Source organism: Carassius carassius, chromosome 25 (assembly GCF_963082965.1).
Source record: "Carassius carassius chromosome 25, fCarCar2.1, whole genome shotgun sequence".
In the NCBI taxonomy this organism is placed as follows: Eukaryota; Metazoa; Chordata; class Actinopteri; order Cypriniformes; family Cyprinidae; genus Carassius; species Carassius carassius.
In genome coordinates this window covers 7,233,491-7,251,443 of record NC_081779.1, presented here as the reverse complement: position 1 = coordinate 7,251,443, position 17,953 = coordinate 7,233,491, and the positions used below count along the sequence as shown (strand labels likewise).

General features: G+C 38.6%; 1 protein-coding gene across 2 annotated transcripts; it reads left to right on the top strand.

The window, feature by feature from the left end:
• Positions 1 to 943: 943 nt before the first annotated feature.
• Positions 944 to 17,923, top strand: LOC132104034 (nuclear GTPase SLIP-GC-like). 2 transcript variants are annotated; one of them, XM_059509211.1, is made up of 9 exons: positions 944 to 1,076; positions 10,445 to 12,210; positions 12,735 to 12,835; positions 12,997 to 13,059; positions 14,304 to 14,569; positions 14,888 to 15,103; positions 15,192 to 15,386; positions 17,369 to 17,547; positions 17,644 to 17,923. In XM_059509211.1, the coding sequence occupies exons 2-9, from the start codon at positions 10,493 to 10,495 to the stop codon at positions 17,696 to 17,698; spliced, it is 2,793 nt and encodes a 930-aa protein (XP_059365194.1). In that variant the 5' UTR covers positions 944 to 1,076; positions 10,445 to 10,492; the 3' UTR covers positions 17,699 to 17,923. The 2 variants fall into 2 exon arrangements, with proteins under 2 accessions (XP_059365194.1, XP_059365195.1); XM_059509212.1 differs by lacking the exon at positions 10,445 to 12,210.
• The last annotated feature ends 30 nt before the right edge of the window (positions 17,924 to 17,953 follow it).

Genomic DNA, 17,953 nt, shown 5'->3' with positions numbered 1-17,953 from the left:
GTGAGAATGGGTTGTAAGAAAACACTTAAACTGCTTACTTGTACGCACCTTAGAGCATTGTTAAACTGACCTTTTAAAGACATTTTACCTGCAGTTGAGCGTTGTTAAACTCACCGCTCATGAACGCGCTAAACCTTTGCACAGATGCCACTTTGATGAACGCTTTAAACCTTTGCACAGATGGCACTTTGATGTCAGATTGCGAGGGTTTTTAAACATCAAAAACCATTTGGATGGCCAGGGTCCCTTGACCATACGTCAGACATTTGACGAGTAGGGAGTGAGACTGTGTTGTATTTTTCTATTGCTGCTGTCCTGTAAGAGAAAAAAGAAATGAATCTTCATATTTGTACGAGTGTACTTAATGAATGTACTTTCTTACAGTCCACCTCTGATTATTTAGAAAATTAAAGTATCAACATTTTGTCACAATACTAAGAGATAACTAAATCAAAGACTGCATCTGAAGGACTCGGACCGTTCAAACAGAGCACTGTTCAGCTGTCACAGCTGCCACTGAACATTGAGCTGTACAATGCTCTATTTTTTTTTTAATCACAGTTTTATTTTTATTCTTAACTGCCTAAAAAATCTGGGTTGCAAACCTGTCTACATATGATCACCATTGTCAAGACAATCAACTTTATAAAATTGCACCTTTTTAAAGTATTTGAACTGCTATGGTTTTAATGCAACTTTGCCTAAGGGGAAATGAAAGCAAACAACATGCAAACTCTTGTGTTTCCTTATTAACCCTTGCATTTTACAAAATGAGTACTGCTTATGAATGTCCCTAAAAAAGGAGCTGAGTGGTTTGAAATTAAATATCTTCAAAAAAAAAAAAATACAATACATATGTATGTTAGTGATTTTATTAAGTATAATGAGTATACTGAATCAAATTAGATTAGGAGACTCTTTCTCTTTTTTTTTTTATTTCCCTAGCTTTCATTTTCTGTGAAGTCCACACCCCAAAAGTGAATCAGCTCTTACGTCAGACGTCTCACTCTGCTCAACACAACAGTTGAATCGACGGCAGTTTCCTGTATTACAGACATTATCCTGCGAGATAAAAGGTAATGTTATCTTCAAATTATTAAGATGTTTAAAAGTTAACTAAAATTCCAAAACTTATTTTGTCAAAAATATTTTCTGTTCTTTTTTAGCTTACTGTTTTCCAAAACAAACTATAGACATACATCAACATTTTGTTTTTTATCTCTCTGTACTATCCTTTATGTTTATCTTAGAATTTGTATACAAGCAAGACATTCAAGGCACTCACATGGGGTATATAAAATATAAACAAAACTTTTTTAAAAAGGACTTTACCTTTAAAAAATTAATTATGTGTTATAAGTAAAATGATTATTTCAGTTTATCATTTTTCCACACTGTAATGTATGATTGAAAAGGTTGAATATATGTGATTTGTGGAACAATGTTAAAGTGGAACTCTTTATTAACTAAATCAGATAAAAAATGGAAGCAGGTAGATCTTATCAAAGATATTATTGGTATAGTTTTAGCCTCTTATTAAACATTACTTAAGTAAGGAATAATTGACGACGGGCCGTTGAATTATTAGAAAAATAATGCACATCTGAGGTGGTGATGCGGTCACGACGTGTACGTACGCGGACTCTTCTGCTGCAGCGTCTCTAAACAGCGCTGTTATTACATCGCTAGTGAGAAATGTCATGTGTAGCCTTTAGGTTGCTACACTTTATAGGCTAACTGATAAAATCGTCAGGGCAGTGCTGACAACACCTTTTTGTGCAAACTGTGTGACCGTTATTACTGTTAACTATGCAGAGTGATATGGAACTGTAATGCGGTCAAGAGAGCTACCTGGAACTACGTTCGCCGCTTTCATTTCCCAGAAAATAATTGCACACCTCAAAACGTTCATCAGCCAATCAGATTCAAGCATTCAACGGCCACATAGTATAATGGTTTGTTTAATAAGATGGTTATTTAATGTTAAATCAAATGCTTACACAAACATCAGTAAACTTTCAATTGAAAATCTACAAATTGTTTTAATAGATATTAGTAATCAAACGCTTATTTGTTAATATAGTGCAACACCTTTGCTGTTACTGATACGGGTGAGGTTAGGTTTGGTTGTATGGATAGTTGGATTAATGGAAGTCTACAGGGTCAGTTTGATTATACAGGAACACTGTTCAAACTATTTATATTGCAACATTTTGATAAATGAAGAAGCATTTTCTTGAAAAACTGATTTATTTTCTCCTGTTGTGGTTTGATTCGAGGGAAATCCTGTTTAAGCATTTAGAACAGGGGAGCTTGTGGTTAGTTGTAACACATATGGTTTAAAAATGTCCACACATACTAGCAAAACTTAACATACAGTATTTACTAGTTAACCATATTTACCATATCAACACTATATAAAGAAAAAATTCAGTCAAAATTCAAAAATCTTTTGAAGATGTAAACCATAGCAACAGTACATTTCTGACTGAAGCAATTTTTTCATCTCAGTTTTTAGTGTTTATTTTAAAAAGACAAATCTGCTATTATTTTAATCTCTAATCTGTTATTTGTCAGCAGGGGCGCTGCACAAGATCCCGGGCCCTATGCATAGGCAGTCCTAATGCCACCCCACCCCCCACCCCCCGAAAAAATATATTCCAGACTTTTCAAGGGCCCTCTCTTCCTTTGGGGCCCTGGTAATCAGTACTGGTTTTACCCACTGTCCGGTGCAGGGCTGGACTGGGACAAAAAATCGGCCCGGGCATTTTTGCCCAGACCGGCCCACTATATGATCATAAACACCACCCATCTTTGCATGCCCTTAATTATATGCATACCAACTCCTATTCATTAAAACCACTAATGCCATGTAATGAGTGAGTATAGGAACGAGTGAGAGTTAACAGATGAAATAAGTCAAAATGTTATATTTATTAATACAGTTGAACTATACTCCACAGCGGTGAATCCTAAAACAAGCTATAACAAGCATAGCAATACCAGTGTTTCTTACAGGATTTTTGTTAAAACTATGGTGGTGTGTCCTCGGTCCTTCTAGGGGGGTTCGGGGGCATGCCCCCCCCCCCCCCATGAGAAAATTGTGTGCATTTTAATGTTAAATTCATTAATCTGGTGCACTTTGAGAGTTCAAAATTAAAAGCTCCAACCCATATTCAGTGTGCAAATTAAACAAAGAAAAATTCAAACCTCTTTTAGTTACAGTGTCTATTTACATTACACCTATACATAATAATAGTTATAATATTAATCCAATGACAGTAATAGCCATATTTTGTAAAACAAATGCACAAAAAAATAAAGGAAACTTTCTTAATTAGTTGTACCAATTTCTATACTTGAAAGAAATAAGCACATGATCTTTTATTTTGACGCAAACTGCATCAAGCTTTTATTTTTGCGGAAAACATGGTTTACAAACGCCTCTTATTAAATTTCTAGTGAATTGCGGTAATCGTCAACTATGCAGATTTGGAAATAATCTACACTCATGACATGGCCTAAGTGTTTTGAAAGTAGTTATGCTTACCGCAGGCTCTACACTTTCTCATCTCTCTCCTGATCCTCCGTCCTCACTATCATCATCTGCCACAGGAGCTGATGAAGGTCAGAAAACATATATTTTGACACAGTTTACAGTGTCTGCTTTAAGGGCCTGGTTCTATTTTTTCACTCTATTTATCTGCACATTCCTTGCGTTTCTTCTCCATCTTTTTTTACAGATACACACTGACACTGCTGCCGCTTGCTCAATCGTTTAAAGTTGTGATTGGGCCAGCCCAGTGTCAATCAAGAAAAGAGCCAATGGGCCGCTGATCTACGTGTTTAATGGGCTGGTCTGTCAGAAAAAAAAAATAACACTGACTTTGACCAATGCATTACACCGGCACAAACCCAGCGCCGCCAATTAAGCAAAACAAAACAAAACGAATGGGCCGCCGATGTACAAATTTTATGGGCCGTTTAAAAAAAAAAAAAAAGTATGAGTATGAGATATCGGCCCAAAGAGCACGTCGGCCCACCGGGCAAATGCCCGGTATGCCCAATGGCCAGTCCAGCCCTTGGTCTGGCGCCCCTGTTTGTCAGTTTAGATTTTCTAATGTTTCACTATAGCAGAAGACTAACCGGTTTTAAATGGGAATGGGGAACGTTGTTATTATTAAACTATGCTATTATTTTGAGATTAGCAATGTAATTTACAATAATTACTTTCTTGAATTTTAATTAGAAACAATGAGAAAGAGTCAATGTTCAGAAATTATTATGGTCTGTTTGTTTTGTGTTCAACTGTCAAACTTTGCTTATTTTTAATTCTTAAAAAAAGGCCATTATTTTATTTGTAAAAGTGTATTTTATTTTATTGACAAAACATTTTAGCTCGTCTTGTGTATATATTTTTTTCTTCAGTAGATCAGAAAACATTTTAAGATGTCATATGGTCAAGTTACAACGTGCCTCTCAGATGTTAAAATATGCCACACCTATGGGACATGTTGTCCCATTTCACTTCCCTTATTTTTTCCATTATGCAATTGCTGACAGAGCGAAAATGGAAGGCATTATTATTGTAATATATGCGCTTTGTACTGTAATGTTTCTCACTGGTGGATGAGACATGAATCTGACAGCGTTGCATTCAACCATCCACCAATGCCATCTCTCATTGTGTTGCTGGTTAGCCTCTGGTCTGCCTATATGCATTGTGCATGTTTGTGTGTTTTGGAGGAGGGTTTTGTGCTTTGGATAGTGATTTGCAGGGAGGGCCTCATGGTTTCAAAGGTAGCTTGCAATTGATAGCCTCTCCAAAATCTTGTACATTTTAATCGAACCTTTAACCTAGTGTTAAGGCCCAATCCCAATTCTTCCCCTTAGCCCTTCCCCTTTCCCCTACCCCTCCATTTCGCTCATTCACGTGAAGGGGTAGGGGTGTTTCGATTCTCTTTTGGTTGGAGGGATAGGGATAGGGGTAAGGGGAAGGGCCAGATAGCCCTTCAAACGAAGATTTTTCAGGAAAACACTTCAAACGAAGGGGTATGAATTATCTTGGCAACATGGCTGCTACAGCGAACAGAAAGACACATAAATGTAAGCTTTTTTGGCATAAATAAAGATTTTAACGAAAAGTAATCATTTGTTTTATGTTACATTCAGTTGTGAGTTCATATTAAAGGTTATGTTACTCAAAGACATGTTAGCAAAAAATCGCTAATATTTGCCAACGTTATATCATTACAGACTGCATGATAGTGCCACAGCATATGTCTGATCAGGGCAATAACTGCCGTAGACATTGATGGGGGCTAATCCCCCCCAATAATTAGAAATCGCTAAACCATTTTCTCAAATATTGCCGATTCGAGAGAGAGAGAGAGAGAGCGAGAAATGGAAGTTGCGTGTATTCGCGTCTGTGCGTTTATCTTTTTAGACTGAGTTTACTTAAAAACAGTGATTGTATCCTCTCGTCGCTGGAAAGTATAATGTAGCGATTCAGTATTTAAACTGTATTTAATGTCATGGGGCAGCGTTGACAAGTTTATTTTCTCCTGGATGTGTGAGCTGCGCGATTTATGATATGTGTGTGTGAGTGTGTGTGTGTCAATAAGCAGCTCATTAATACAGAACGATAATTAAAGGCTCTAATGCACACCACTATATGTGTGTATTGAAAAGCTAGATGACGTATGATGGTGGGGAGACAGAGAGAGAAAAAAAAAAAACTAAAACAAAACAACAACAAAGCACAAGTCCAGGAAGGAAGGATCAGAAAGTTCAGTGGCCCAGGGCCGAACCGACAGGGCAGGAATCCAGAGAGGAGCAAGTTGGAATTGGAGCCATGCGGTCGAGACAGAAGCCCACCAGGGCGGCGCAGAAGACCACCACATCCGTGCGGTCGAGACAGAAACCCACAAGGGCGGCGCAGAAGACTACCACATCCGTGCGGTCGAGACAGAAGCCCACCAGGGCGGCGCAGAAGACCACCACATCCGTGCGGTCGAGACAAAAACCCACCAGGGCAGCGCAGAAGACGACCACAGTGGGATCGATGACACAGGAGAGCAAGTCTGGTTAGGCAAGTCTGAAACAGAGAACATGAACAATTTAAGGGTGGCCTCCGTGGCCACGACAGGATCAGTTGAGCGCTCAGAGAGTTTGGCTGAGACGTGACGAGGCTCTGGAAGTTCCGCAGAGACAAGAAGAGGCTCTGGTAGTTCCGCCGAGACGTGGAGAGGCTCTGGTAGTTCCGCAGAGGCGTGGAGAGGCTCTGGTAGTTCTGCAGAGGCGTGGAGAGGCTCTGGTAGTTCCGTGGTGTTTAGACTGGATTCAGGAAGATCAATGGTGACTTGCATTTGTTCATGAAGATTAATGGTGACTTGCCCTTGCCCATGAAGAACACCGGTGACTTGCCCTTGCCCAAAGGTGACTTGCCCCGACTCTGGAGGGTCAACGGGAACCTGACCCGACTCAGGAGGGTCAACGGTGACTTTCCCCGACTCTGGAGGGTCAACGGTGACCTGCCCCAACTCTGGAGGGTCAACGGGAACCTGCCCCGACTCCGGAGGGTCAACGGTGACTTGCCCCGACTCTGGAGGGTCAACGGAAACCTGCCCCGACTCTGGAGGGTCAACGGGAACCTGCCCCGACTCTGGAGGGTCAATGGTGACTTGCCCCGACTCTGGGGGGTCAACGGTGACTTGCCCCAACTCTGGAGGGTCAACGGGAACCTGACCCGACTCTGGAGGGTCAATGGGAACCTGACCTGACTCTGGAGGGTCAACTGTGGCTGTCATCTTGTGAAGAGGCGCTGGACAAGTGGCCATCTTGTGCCATGACTCTGGACCAGCGGCCATCTTGTGCATTGGCGCTGAGCCGGCAGCCATCTTGTGCTGTGGCAGAAAAAAAAGAGGCACGCATGACCCCATCCACATTAACGGTATGGTTGTTGAACGTGTCTCCAGCTTCAAGTTCCTGGGAACCACCATCTCGGAGGAACTGTCCTGGACTACACACACCTCCAGCCTGGTCAAGAAGGCTCACCAGCGCCTCTTCTTCCTCAGGACACTGAAGAAGAACCAGCTGTCTTTATCCACCCTGGTGAACTTCTACCGGTGTGCGATCGAGAGCATCCTGACCAGTTGCATCACAGTCTGGTATGGTAACTGCTCAGTGGCTGACCGCAAAGCACTGCAGAGGGTAGTGAAAACTGCCCAGCGCATCACAGGGACACCACTTCCTGCTATTGAGGACATCCAGAGGAAACGCTGTCTACGTCGAGCTCGCAGCATTCTTAAGGACTCCTCTCACCCTGACCATAGACTGTTTAACCTCCTGCCCTCCGGGAGGCGCTTCAGGAGCCTCCGGACAAGGACCACAAGATTCAGGAACAGCTGTCTCCTTACTGAACTCTGCCCTCCGACACCACCCCACACCACACACACAGACTCCTCCCCCACATCACCACTGCATCTGACTGATTTATTTATTTATTTACAACAAGCAAAAAACAGTGAACTTGTTATTACTTGCACTACTGTCTGTTCATCCAGAAACACTGAGTAGTCCATTTGCACACTGAAATTATGTTCATATGTTCATAGTTCTGCCTATAGTGTACATACACTTTTACATAACCCATCTGTATAGTATGTTCATAGTACACCTACCTGTATATCATGCTTATAGTATTTAAAATCTGTAAATTATGTCCATAACACTTATCTGTATAGTTATTGTACATATTATAGATCTTGTATATTCTGTACTTACTGCTTATTGCACTTCTGGTTAGATGCTAACTGCATTTCATTGCCTTGTACCTTACATGTGCAGTGACAATAAAGTTGAATCTAATCTAATCTTATCTAATCTTGTGCCATGACTCTGGACCGGCAGCCATCTTGTGCATTGGCGCTGAGCCGGCGGCCATCTTGTGCTGTGCTGCACAACCAACAGAGAAAACCACAGCCTTATGAGGATTGTCAAGCAAAATCGATTCAAGAATTTGAGCGAACTTCACAAGGAATGGACTAAAGCTGGGGTCAAGGCATTTGGAGCCACCACACACAGACGTGTCAAGGAATTTGCTGAACCACAGACAATGTCAGAGACATCTCACCTGGGCTAAGGAGAAGAAGAACTGGACTGTTGCCCAGTGGCTCAAAGTCCCCTTTTCAGATGAGAGCAAGTTTTGTATTTTATTTGGAAACCAAGGTCCTAGAGTCTGGAGGAAGGGTGGAGAAATTCATAGCCCAAGTTGCTTGAAGAACGTTGTTGTTAAGTTTCCACATTGGGGTGCAATGTCATCTGCTGGTGTTGGTCCATTGTGTTTTTTGAAAACTGCATCTGTTTACCAAGAAATTTTGACCACTTCATGCTTCCTTCTGCTGACCAGCTTTTTGAAGATATTGATTTCATTTTCCAGCAGGATTTGGCACCTGCCCACACTGCCAAAAGCACCAAAAGTTGGTTAAATGACCATGGTGTTGGGGTGCTTGGCTGGCCAGCAAACTTAGCTGACCTGAACCCTAATAAAGAATCAATGGGGTATTGTCAAGAGGAAGATGAGAACCAACCAGAGACCATTTTTAATTGGTCTTCTGAAGTTTTCTAATTTGTCAAAATGGTAAACTGGTGGGTTTTTGTTAAATATGAGCCAAAATCATCACAATTAAGAGAACCAAAGACTTAAACTACTTCAGTCTTTGTTCATTGAATGTATTTAATACACGAGTTTCACAATTTGCGTTGAATTACTGAAATTAACTTTTCCAACAACATTCTAATTTATTGAGATGCACCTGTACGTGTCAAAAACCAGGATGAAGGCAGAGGGTTTAGTGCAAGTGAACAGTTTATTTACAATTTGATATATGACAACGTAATGGTGAGCCGTTGTAAGGATAAATCCCAGAGCTCTGGAGAGTAACAAGGAATGTCAGCGAATCGTTTCCCGTCGTACTTTTGGTCAGCGCAGTTAGGGGAGAGCACTTACACACGATTGCACAGCCAACTCACCATTGCAAGAGATTTTTGCCATTCTTCGGCGTGACCTCAGACACATTTCTAACTGGCATGCATCTTGCTTATCTCAAATGAGCAGAGTGTCCGACTTGACATCTCCACTTTCAGTCCCTACTGCAAGTGGTTATTCGCGCCAATCAGTCTGCACAGCACTAAATGAAGTCGAACACACCTAATGTCAACATGGTGACGTCCGGATCGTATTTATACTTAATGCGATCAGGCTATAGAGTGTGTACTCTTTTAGCGCTCGTTAAGTAAGTAGGCTGCTTAACAAGAAACAGAGAGAAGACAAATTGTGACAAAAATGTTACTCACTCAGTTAACAGATCCTGGAACAACATTACAATCAACCAATCAGAATTGAGATATAACTTTTCAGGAAATATCTGTTTTAGGCTTAGAATCAACGTGAGGTGCTTCTATACCCTTGTTAATCAGCTATCATTTCCCACTGATTTTAAAAATAAATTATGGGTAGGGTTAGGTTTAGCGATAGGGATTGGGTTAAGTCTATATTTTTGAACAATAATGTTGATCCAGGGTTATCATCAGATGTTGATCAAGGAACATGTCTTACTTGGCAAAATCATGGCGACCAACTTTTGTATATTGTGCACACATGCTAATAATGGGAAAGATGGGGAAGTCTTGCTTGTGTGATATTAATTATTATATATATATATATATATATATATATATAAATAGAAAAAAATAACTCATACAGTAGGTATTCTGAAGTGATGTAAGCCAGCTGACAGCAACACCACTTAACTTTTAAGGCCAAAGTATACTTCGGTTTTTATGGGTACACAATGGTCCACTGGGTGTAGTACACTGTATGCATATTTTTAATGTGTCTCACACACTTATCCATTCTAAGTTAGTTTATATTAGATTTAACATTATAATATTGTTCATGTTTAATGATTGGTTAACAATTTTCGGTCGGGAAAATTTACCAAAACAAACATACTTTGGCGCATGCGCATTAAGTTGCTTTTGCACTAATCTATTGTTCTACATGTGGCAGCACTGGTCCATGCTGTTGTTTCACAGTAGAAAATGAAACCAAGAGAGGGAACAACAACAACATCAAAACAGACAAAAACAACAGACGTCCGCATTGACAAGCACTTGTGTGAGGGGTTTATGAGAGAGCTTTAATTTAAAAGAGTACAAGAACATTTTATTCCTCATAAATTCTTGAGAAAAATAGAACAGATGCTCTACAAACATGAAGCTTTACAGAGCGAATGTGTCAACCACCATGGTACTTGGAACAAGGTTTTGAGTTTAATTCCCATGAAATGGATGAATTTATTAAATGTAAACCTTGAATGCAGTTGAAATTGAGAATGAAAAACAAAAAATTTCTATCCTATGTTACTTTTTGTTTTGACAGGGAACTTACTAAGCTGAGGACCTTTGGTCTGTAAGAGCAAATCTGTCAATGGCTTCAAAGACCATAAACTTCATCACTTGGAATGTTAATGGACTTAAAAGACAAAGAGATCAGAAATTTCAAGAACTACAAAATGCTGACATTGTTTTTTTACAAGAGACACACATTGGAGTAGGAGATATTATAGAACACTATAAAGATGAGTGGGATATTTTCTACACAAAGTACACCTCCTCCAGGAAGGGAACAGCCATACTAGTGAGGAAAAGCCTAGATTTTGAACACATAAGCAATGAAAAAGATAACTGTGGAGCTTATGTTGTATTGAAATGTAAACTGAAAGGTCAGCCATACACTCTGGTTAGTGTTTACAACCATCACACAGACACAAAAACCCTTGATAAACTTTCAAGGTACCTGCAGGCAATGACCACAGGACTGCTGGTGATCGGTGGAGATTTCAACACAGTTCTGAATAGATTTATTGACAAAAAATGGAACAAGATTACAAACAGCACTCATAGTAAATTGCTTTCATTTGTAGAGAACTTCATGAAATCTCTACAGCTGGTTGATATCTGGAGAAGAAAGAACCCCATAAAGCAGGATTATACGTACTACATAAAGGACTCTCCTGTGTCCAGACTGGATTACTTCTTCATTCCAGAAGAATGTATGTGGCGTGTCAGAAGTTGTGACATAAGAGATTTAGAAATGAATGAAAACAAAGACCATCAGCCTGTGTTTCTAGAGGCAAACATTTCTGCAATAACTTTTCATAAAGTTTGCCCGATACAATCAGTCATCCAAAGGATGAATTTAAAAAAGGATCGTCTGACACATGAGACAAGTTCATTACTGGGTGAAGAAAGCCCACATGCAGTCAGTGAGGTTGACATTGTGTCAGCTGTTAATTCTCTTCAAGTGTCAGACACACCGAGACCAGACGGCATCCCAGTTTCCTTCTACAAAGACAACATTCAGGATCTAATTCCATACATAAAGATGCTCTATGACAGAATCCACAGCGGTGCATTTAACTGCTCTGAGAAACGCTTTAATGAAACTGTGAAAAGTCAACATGATGATAATCAACACTTCTTTAATGTGGACTTCCTCATCATTGCAACTATTCTGGCAAAACGTCTTGAAGACGTCTTGGAGTCTCTTCCAAAAGGGCAAATACCAAAAGATTCAGCTACTCTCATGATCACTCCCAAAACACATTATGCTTTAATAAGTTTAAGTCATATTAAGGATGAGCTGGAACAGCAAAAAAATTCAAACCCGACTCTGAGCCAGGATCTTCTCATAATAGAAAACCTCCTCAATGATGCAGAAGAAGATTTTTCAGTGGAGAAATACAAAGTGCTGCATCAGTGTTGCCCTTTGACCCCAGGACTCATTACACTTGCTCTGAAAAGCTACGCCTCACAGTTATTTGACCATTTAGAAAACTTTGGGATTTTTACTTTCAAACAAAGTGTGATAGTTTGCTTTCAACCTGAGGACCTAGATAACGTCAAAGCTACTGTGAAGAACAGTGTTAGTGATGTATACGAAATGGAGATATTATCCAGAGGAAATGGTGAACTGCTTCGATTAAACTGCTCAGGAAATGATTGTAAGGATGAGGACTGTGATGACTGGTACATGGAGACATTTCTGAATAACGAAGAAAAATCAGCAGAAATTTGCACTCAAGTAGATGAAAGGGATGCTGGGACTGAATATGATCAAAATGAATCAATGGATGTTGATGTAAGGTGAGAAGACTGAAAAAGGATATGACATTTGGACAGAGAAAGGAGCCTGAGCACACTGGTTAAAATCTTTGCTAAATTCAGACCTTTCCCATATACATAAAAGCCTATGCTTTAAACAAATGCAGGTTAGGAAATACAGTCATTCCATAGTGACTTGCAGTTCTTGTGTTTTGTTCAGGAGAAAAAAATGATGAACTGGAGCAGAAAAATGTTCCCCAATGTTCCCAGTTGTAGAAGTAGCATTATGAAACAATCTGTGTACATAACTGATTCTGCTTTAAAACAATATTCTGCTACAGAAATAAAGGTGACTTGACTTGTTACTCTTCTTAATGTACATAAGGAAATACCATATCTACTGATTTGCGACAGTAGCTCTGTACATATTTATGGGGACCATAATTAGTGAAACTGTAGCCTACATTGTTTAATTTGTGCTTTAATGTATATATATACGCCGGTATATATAATATTTTTTTGTTTTTACTTTTTTTTTTTTTTTTTTACCTTTTACTGTTTTATAGATCAGCCATTTGTGGAGCCCCAAAAGAAGAGATGGAAGCATATCATGGGATGAGGAAGAATACACCTCCACTGCTTCCTGTCCCATCACAATCTAGAACAAGTAAGAAAAAACATGATCAACTTCAATATGTTCTTTCCCTTCCAGGACTTTCCATTGACCCTACAATGGTTAGCCAAGGTATAAAAATGAAAGTGAAAATAAAAATCATTGTCTCTCTATGATTAAGAACAAATACTGAATGGTAATGAATTCTCGGATAGGTACTAAAAGAAAACGAGATCATGAATCATCTGACTTGAATATAGAGCCACCACTGACAACAGGCAAGTAAAATCTAATTCATGTCCACCTCTAAATTCTTATGCTTTGGAACAGTTTGCCAGTGGCTATGCAATAATTATCATAAAGGAACACTCCACTTTTTTTGAAAATAGGCTAATTTTCCTACTCCCCTAGAGTTAAACAGTTGAGCTTTACCGTTCTTGAATCCATTCAGCCGTTCTCTGGGTCTGGCGGTAGCACTTTTAGCTTAGCTTAGCATAGATCATTGGATCTGATTGGACCATTAGCATCTCGCTCAAAAATGACCAAAGATTTTTTATATTTTTCCCATTTGATTGTTCTGTAGTTACGTTGTGTACTAAAAACAATGGAAAATGAGAAGTTGTGATTTTCTAGGCTGATATGGGTGTGCTGCTCTGCCTTTGAGAAAATCGAGAGCTCAGACAGGCTGATCTGGAATCTTCCTCTTATGTCGTCATAAGGGGAAAGGTTACCTCCCCTTTCTCTGCTTTGCCCGCCCAAACATTTACATTTAATTCAGTCGCATATTTGCAATGTCAACACAGGCTTTACCAACAGAATTTTCCCATATGGATTCAACAGCACTGCCTCAAACAGTGAGTAACAGTGAGTAACAGTGTTCATTAATGCCTGACCTGTGATCAGTGATTTCTGATGTGTAGCTAATTATTCAAGTTCACACAGAATTTCTTTCTACATCATTTAATATTTTTTATGCATCAGTGAATAAGCCAGTGACTAAACAATCAACTTCACGTGGTTTCTCTTAGTAGCATAGCAGGAAACAAATCGGTTATTTAAATTTTGATTAAACTACTGAGAGTGATTAAAGAAGCTCCCTTTATATTGTTCGGAGCTGTCAATCACACATCCAAGTATATCCGAGATGAGCTGAATGGATTCAAGAACAGTAAAACTCAACTGTTTAGCTCTAGGGCAGTTGGAAAATGTATCTAGGTTCCTTTAATGAATTTAAGAAACAGTTAAAAAGGTTTTTTTTTCCATTAGCCTGTGATCGGGGATGAGTGATGAGGTATTGTCGCTGTAGTTACCCTTTTGGGACTGTCTTGTATGTTGTGTATTTTCATGGATATTTATTATCTGCTATTAAATTCTTTTAATTGAACTTACTGTACAGACCTTTGGTCAACTTGGAGTTGGAATGTCGCATCCACCCATTTTTTTTTATCATTTGTCAAATATCATATTCCAGTATCTCAAGCATAGAACATGCCTGTGTAATTCTCTTCTTTGTTGTACACAGATATGATCATGGAGAATGCTAGACAAATTCTGAAAAGAGTCACTAAAAACACCAATCAAATCAATATAGGCAGCAGGAAGAAGGCAACCATAGGGATTTTTGGAAAATCAGGAGAAGGAAAGAGTTCCCTTTTAAGTGCAATCTTGGGGAAAAAGGATCTCTTACCGTCTGGTTGTTTTGGTGCCTGTACAGCTGTTGTTACTCAGGTGGAAGCCAATCTGAATGACTCCAACTACAAAGCAGAGATCGAACTCTTTTCTCAAGAGGTTTCCTCATTTATCCTACCAAGCCTTTAAATAGAGCTCTTTATAAATATGTAAATTAATGAGACTGTAGAGCAGTGATCCTCAAATCTGGCTCGTGAGATCCACTTTCCTGCAGAGTTTAGCTCCAACCCTAATCAAACAAACCTACCTGTGATTTTCTAATGATCCTGAAGAAATTGATTAGTCTGTTTGATTATAGCGTTAGAGCAATACTCTGCAGGAAAGTGGATCTTGCGAGCAAGATTTGAGGATCACTGCTGTAGAGAATGGAACAAAGCCTAATTTTTCTCTATACTTTTGTGTTGTGTACCTCTGCAGGAATGGAAGAATGAGCTCAAAGATCTTTTCAGAAATCTAAAAGATGACAGTGAGGACAGGAATGAGGACTTGTTTGAAATTGCTAAAGAAAAGATCACTGCGTTGTATGGCGTTGATACAGACCAGAAAACATTAGAAGAGCTCAAGAATGATATAAAATTTGCTGAGATTAAAACTTTTTTGTCTATCAGTAAGAAAATAATCTCAAACAGTAATGTAAGTTTTAAGAGACTGTTTAATATTCAACATAACATTGTTAATTTGCTTTTCATCAAAGTAAAACAGTTATTTATTATCTCAACAGCTTTCTGAATTTACCAACGATGTTGCCAGTTACATACAACACAGTGAGGCAAATCCTGGTGACTGGTACTGGCCGCTTGTGAAAAGTGTGACGATCATGATACCAGACTGTTGTGAACTCCTGGAACACATTGTGCTTCTTGATCTTCCTGGGACTGGAGACTGCAACAAGATTAGAGATGACCTGTGGAAATCTGTAAATATATTTCTACACTCTCTACAAAGAAACCATATACCATTTTACCATATACATTGTAGAAGCACACAATAAATCTATTGTGCCACTTTGAAACATAACTATGTCTACTAACCAGGGCCGGCGATATCTATAGGTAGAGCAGGCAATAGCTTGTTTGCAATCAAGAGATTCTGATGATGCGTGAAATTCAGTTGGAGGGCAGGAAGTGAAAAGCAGAATGGAGGAGATGGAGGAAAGTCCATACTGTATTGGTTTAGACACTATTGCAAGGGAAAGCTATAAACAGAAAATCACAACATATGTTGGACATGATCCTTATGTTATGAAGAGGACAGATTTTTTTTTTTTATTAAAATACTTGCCTGACATCGAGGCGGTGGATATATGCTAAGCAACTGCTTACCTGAACTAACCCTGATTGCAAACAAGATATTTTTAAAGTGAATCCTGCATTTATATGAGGGATGCGGGTGGTAGAAAATTACAGTTTTAGTATCAGTAGCAGTCCAAGTAAGCCACAGAATAAAATAATTTGTAAAAATAAATTTTGAGTTCATATTTCAAAATTTACCTTTTTTTTTTTCGCAATTCCAAGACTATATCTCACAATTCTGATAAGAAAAATCAACTAGTCATTGTCTCGTTTTCCCTCGGCTCTGAATCATGAGTTTATAATCACATGTACACTTCTGGCTTGTTTCTCTCAGAATTGACAAACTCGCAACTGTTTAGTTAAATTGAGTTATAAAGTCAGAACTACGAGATATTAAACTTGCATTTGCGAGAAAAAAAAAGTCAGAAGTGAGAGGGAAAATAGGTTAATGTTATAGGTTTAAATTGTAGGCTATTTTATTCTGAAACTCTAGGGCTAATGTCCATATGAACTGCATATGTGAATATTATGAAGACCTATTGTTTAAATCAAATTTATGCTATAAAACTAGGGTAATCATAGCAGGTTTCATCCATAGTCTGTCCATTTAAAGGACTGTGTTTAGCTTCAAATGGAGTTTTTGACAACAGTATTCCATAAAAAATTATTTCCATTCCCGATCCTGACATCCAAAAGCACAATCCATTTTTTTCCTCTTATTCCTTGGATTTTACCCATTTCCCTCCACTTGTTACCAGTGCCATTCAGTCATTTACTGAAGTGGTATTTAGGAACTGTGAATAAATTACTGAACAAATTACTGCATAAAAATAATAATAATAATATCATGTATATAATAACATCCTCAAAAATCTAAAAGAGATTACCTTAGATAAAGTCTGATTATGTAGCTACATACAGTAGGCTACCTGTCAAAAGTTCGGACACATAGCTATTTTTTATATTTTTGAAAGAAGTCTCTTATGCTCAGTAAGCCTAAATACAGGGGGGGGGGGGGGGGGGAGTAATACTCTGCAAGGATGCGTTAAAATAACAAAAACTGATAGTAAAGACTTACATATATTTTTTTAATTCGTTTATTTGACAATTAGATTTTTTTAACAACTTTTTATTCATCAAAAATCCCGGAAAAAGTATCACAGGTTATAAAATAAATGTTAAGCAGCAAAACTGTTTCCAACATTGATAATAAATCAGCATATTAGAATAGTTTTTCAATGGTCATGTGACACTGAAGACTGGGGTAATGACTGATGAGAAAGAAATAGAAAAACATTATTTTAAATCATAATAATATTCCACAGTATTTTTTTCTTCCTTTTTTGATCAAATATTTGCAGGCTTGGTGAGCATAAGATACTACTTTCAAAAACATAAAAAAAATAGTGTATAGTCATAAAGTGTCCAGTCTTTTGACTGGTACTGTTACTGTAAAAAATATACAATATTTAGAATGAAATGTATACATGAAAAGGTTAGCAATGCTTTTTATTGGGGGTTAGGGGACTCCAACAAGAATTTTGCCTAGGGCTTCCAAATGTCTAGAACTGGCCCTGCACTTAACACCCTATTTTAAATCCTGTAGAAACTGAGAGAGTGCTCTTCTGTGTGGATTGTAAGTGCTATCAATCGAGCAATCACTGACAGAGACCCCTGGGGGATATTAAAGCACTGCATTGAAGAACTGGGACCAGGAGGAAAATGCAAAAAGATCAACTTCATCTGTACGAAGACTGATGATATCAATGAAGGAGCCTATTTTAGGTATTTTGTGAATATTATAGGAAATGAAGGGCTGGGCAGTGGTCTAATTCTGAGTCTAAAGCATGCAACACAACTTTTTATTATTATTTTTTTCAGAGCTGCGCGACTTCTAGAGGACCAAATCTCAGAAGACAAGGTTTGGAATGTATAAGGACAATACTATCAGTGTTTCTGTAGTATGGCCCCTTTGTTTTCATAGACCAGTATCTAATTTAGCTGTCAGTTTCCCCTGTAAATGTACTGTTGGTTTTACTTATGTCAGTGAGAGCTCATATCATTGTAACTGCAATTTAAAGAATATAATAATTTACTAAGGTGAAAAAGAGAACCTGTATAGTACATAATCAACCCATGATTCTCATTTTACAATAGACCTATATGTGTGTGTGTGTGTGTGTGTGTGTGT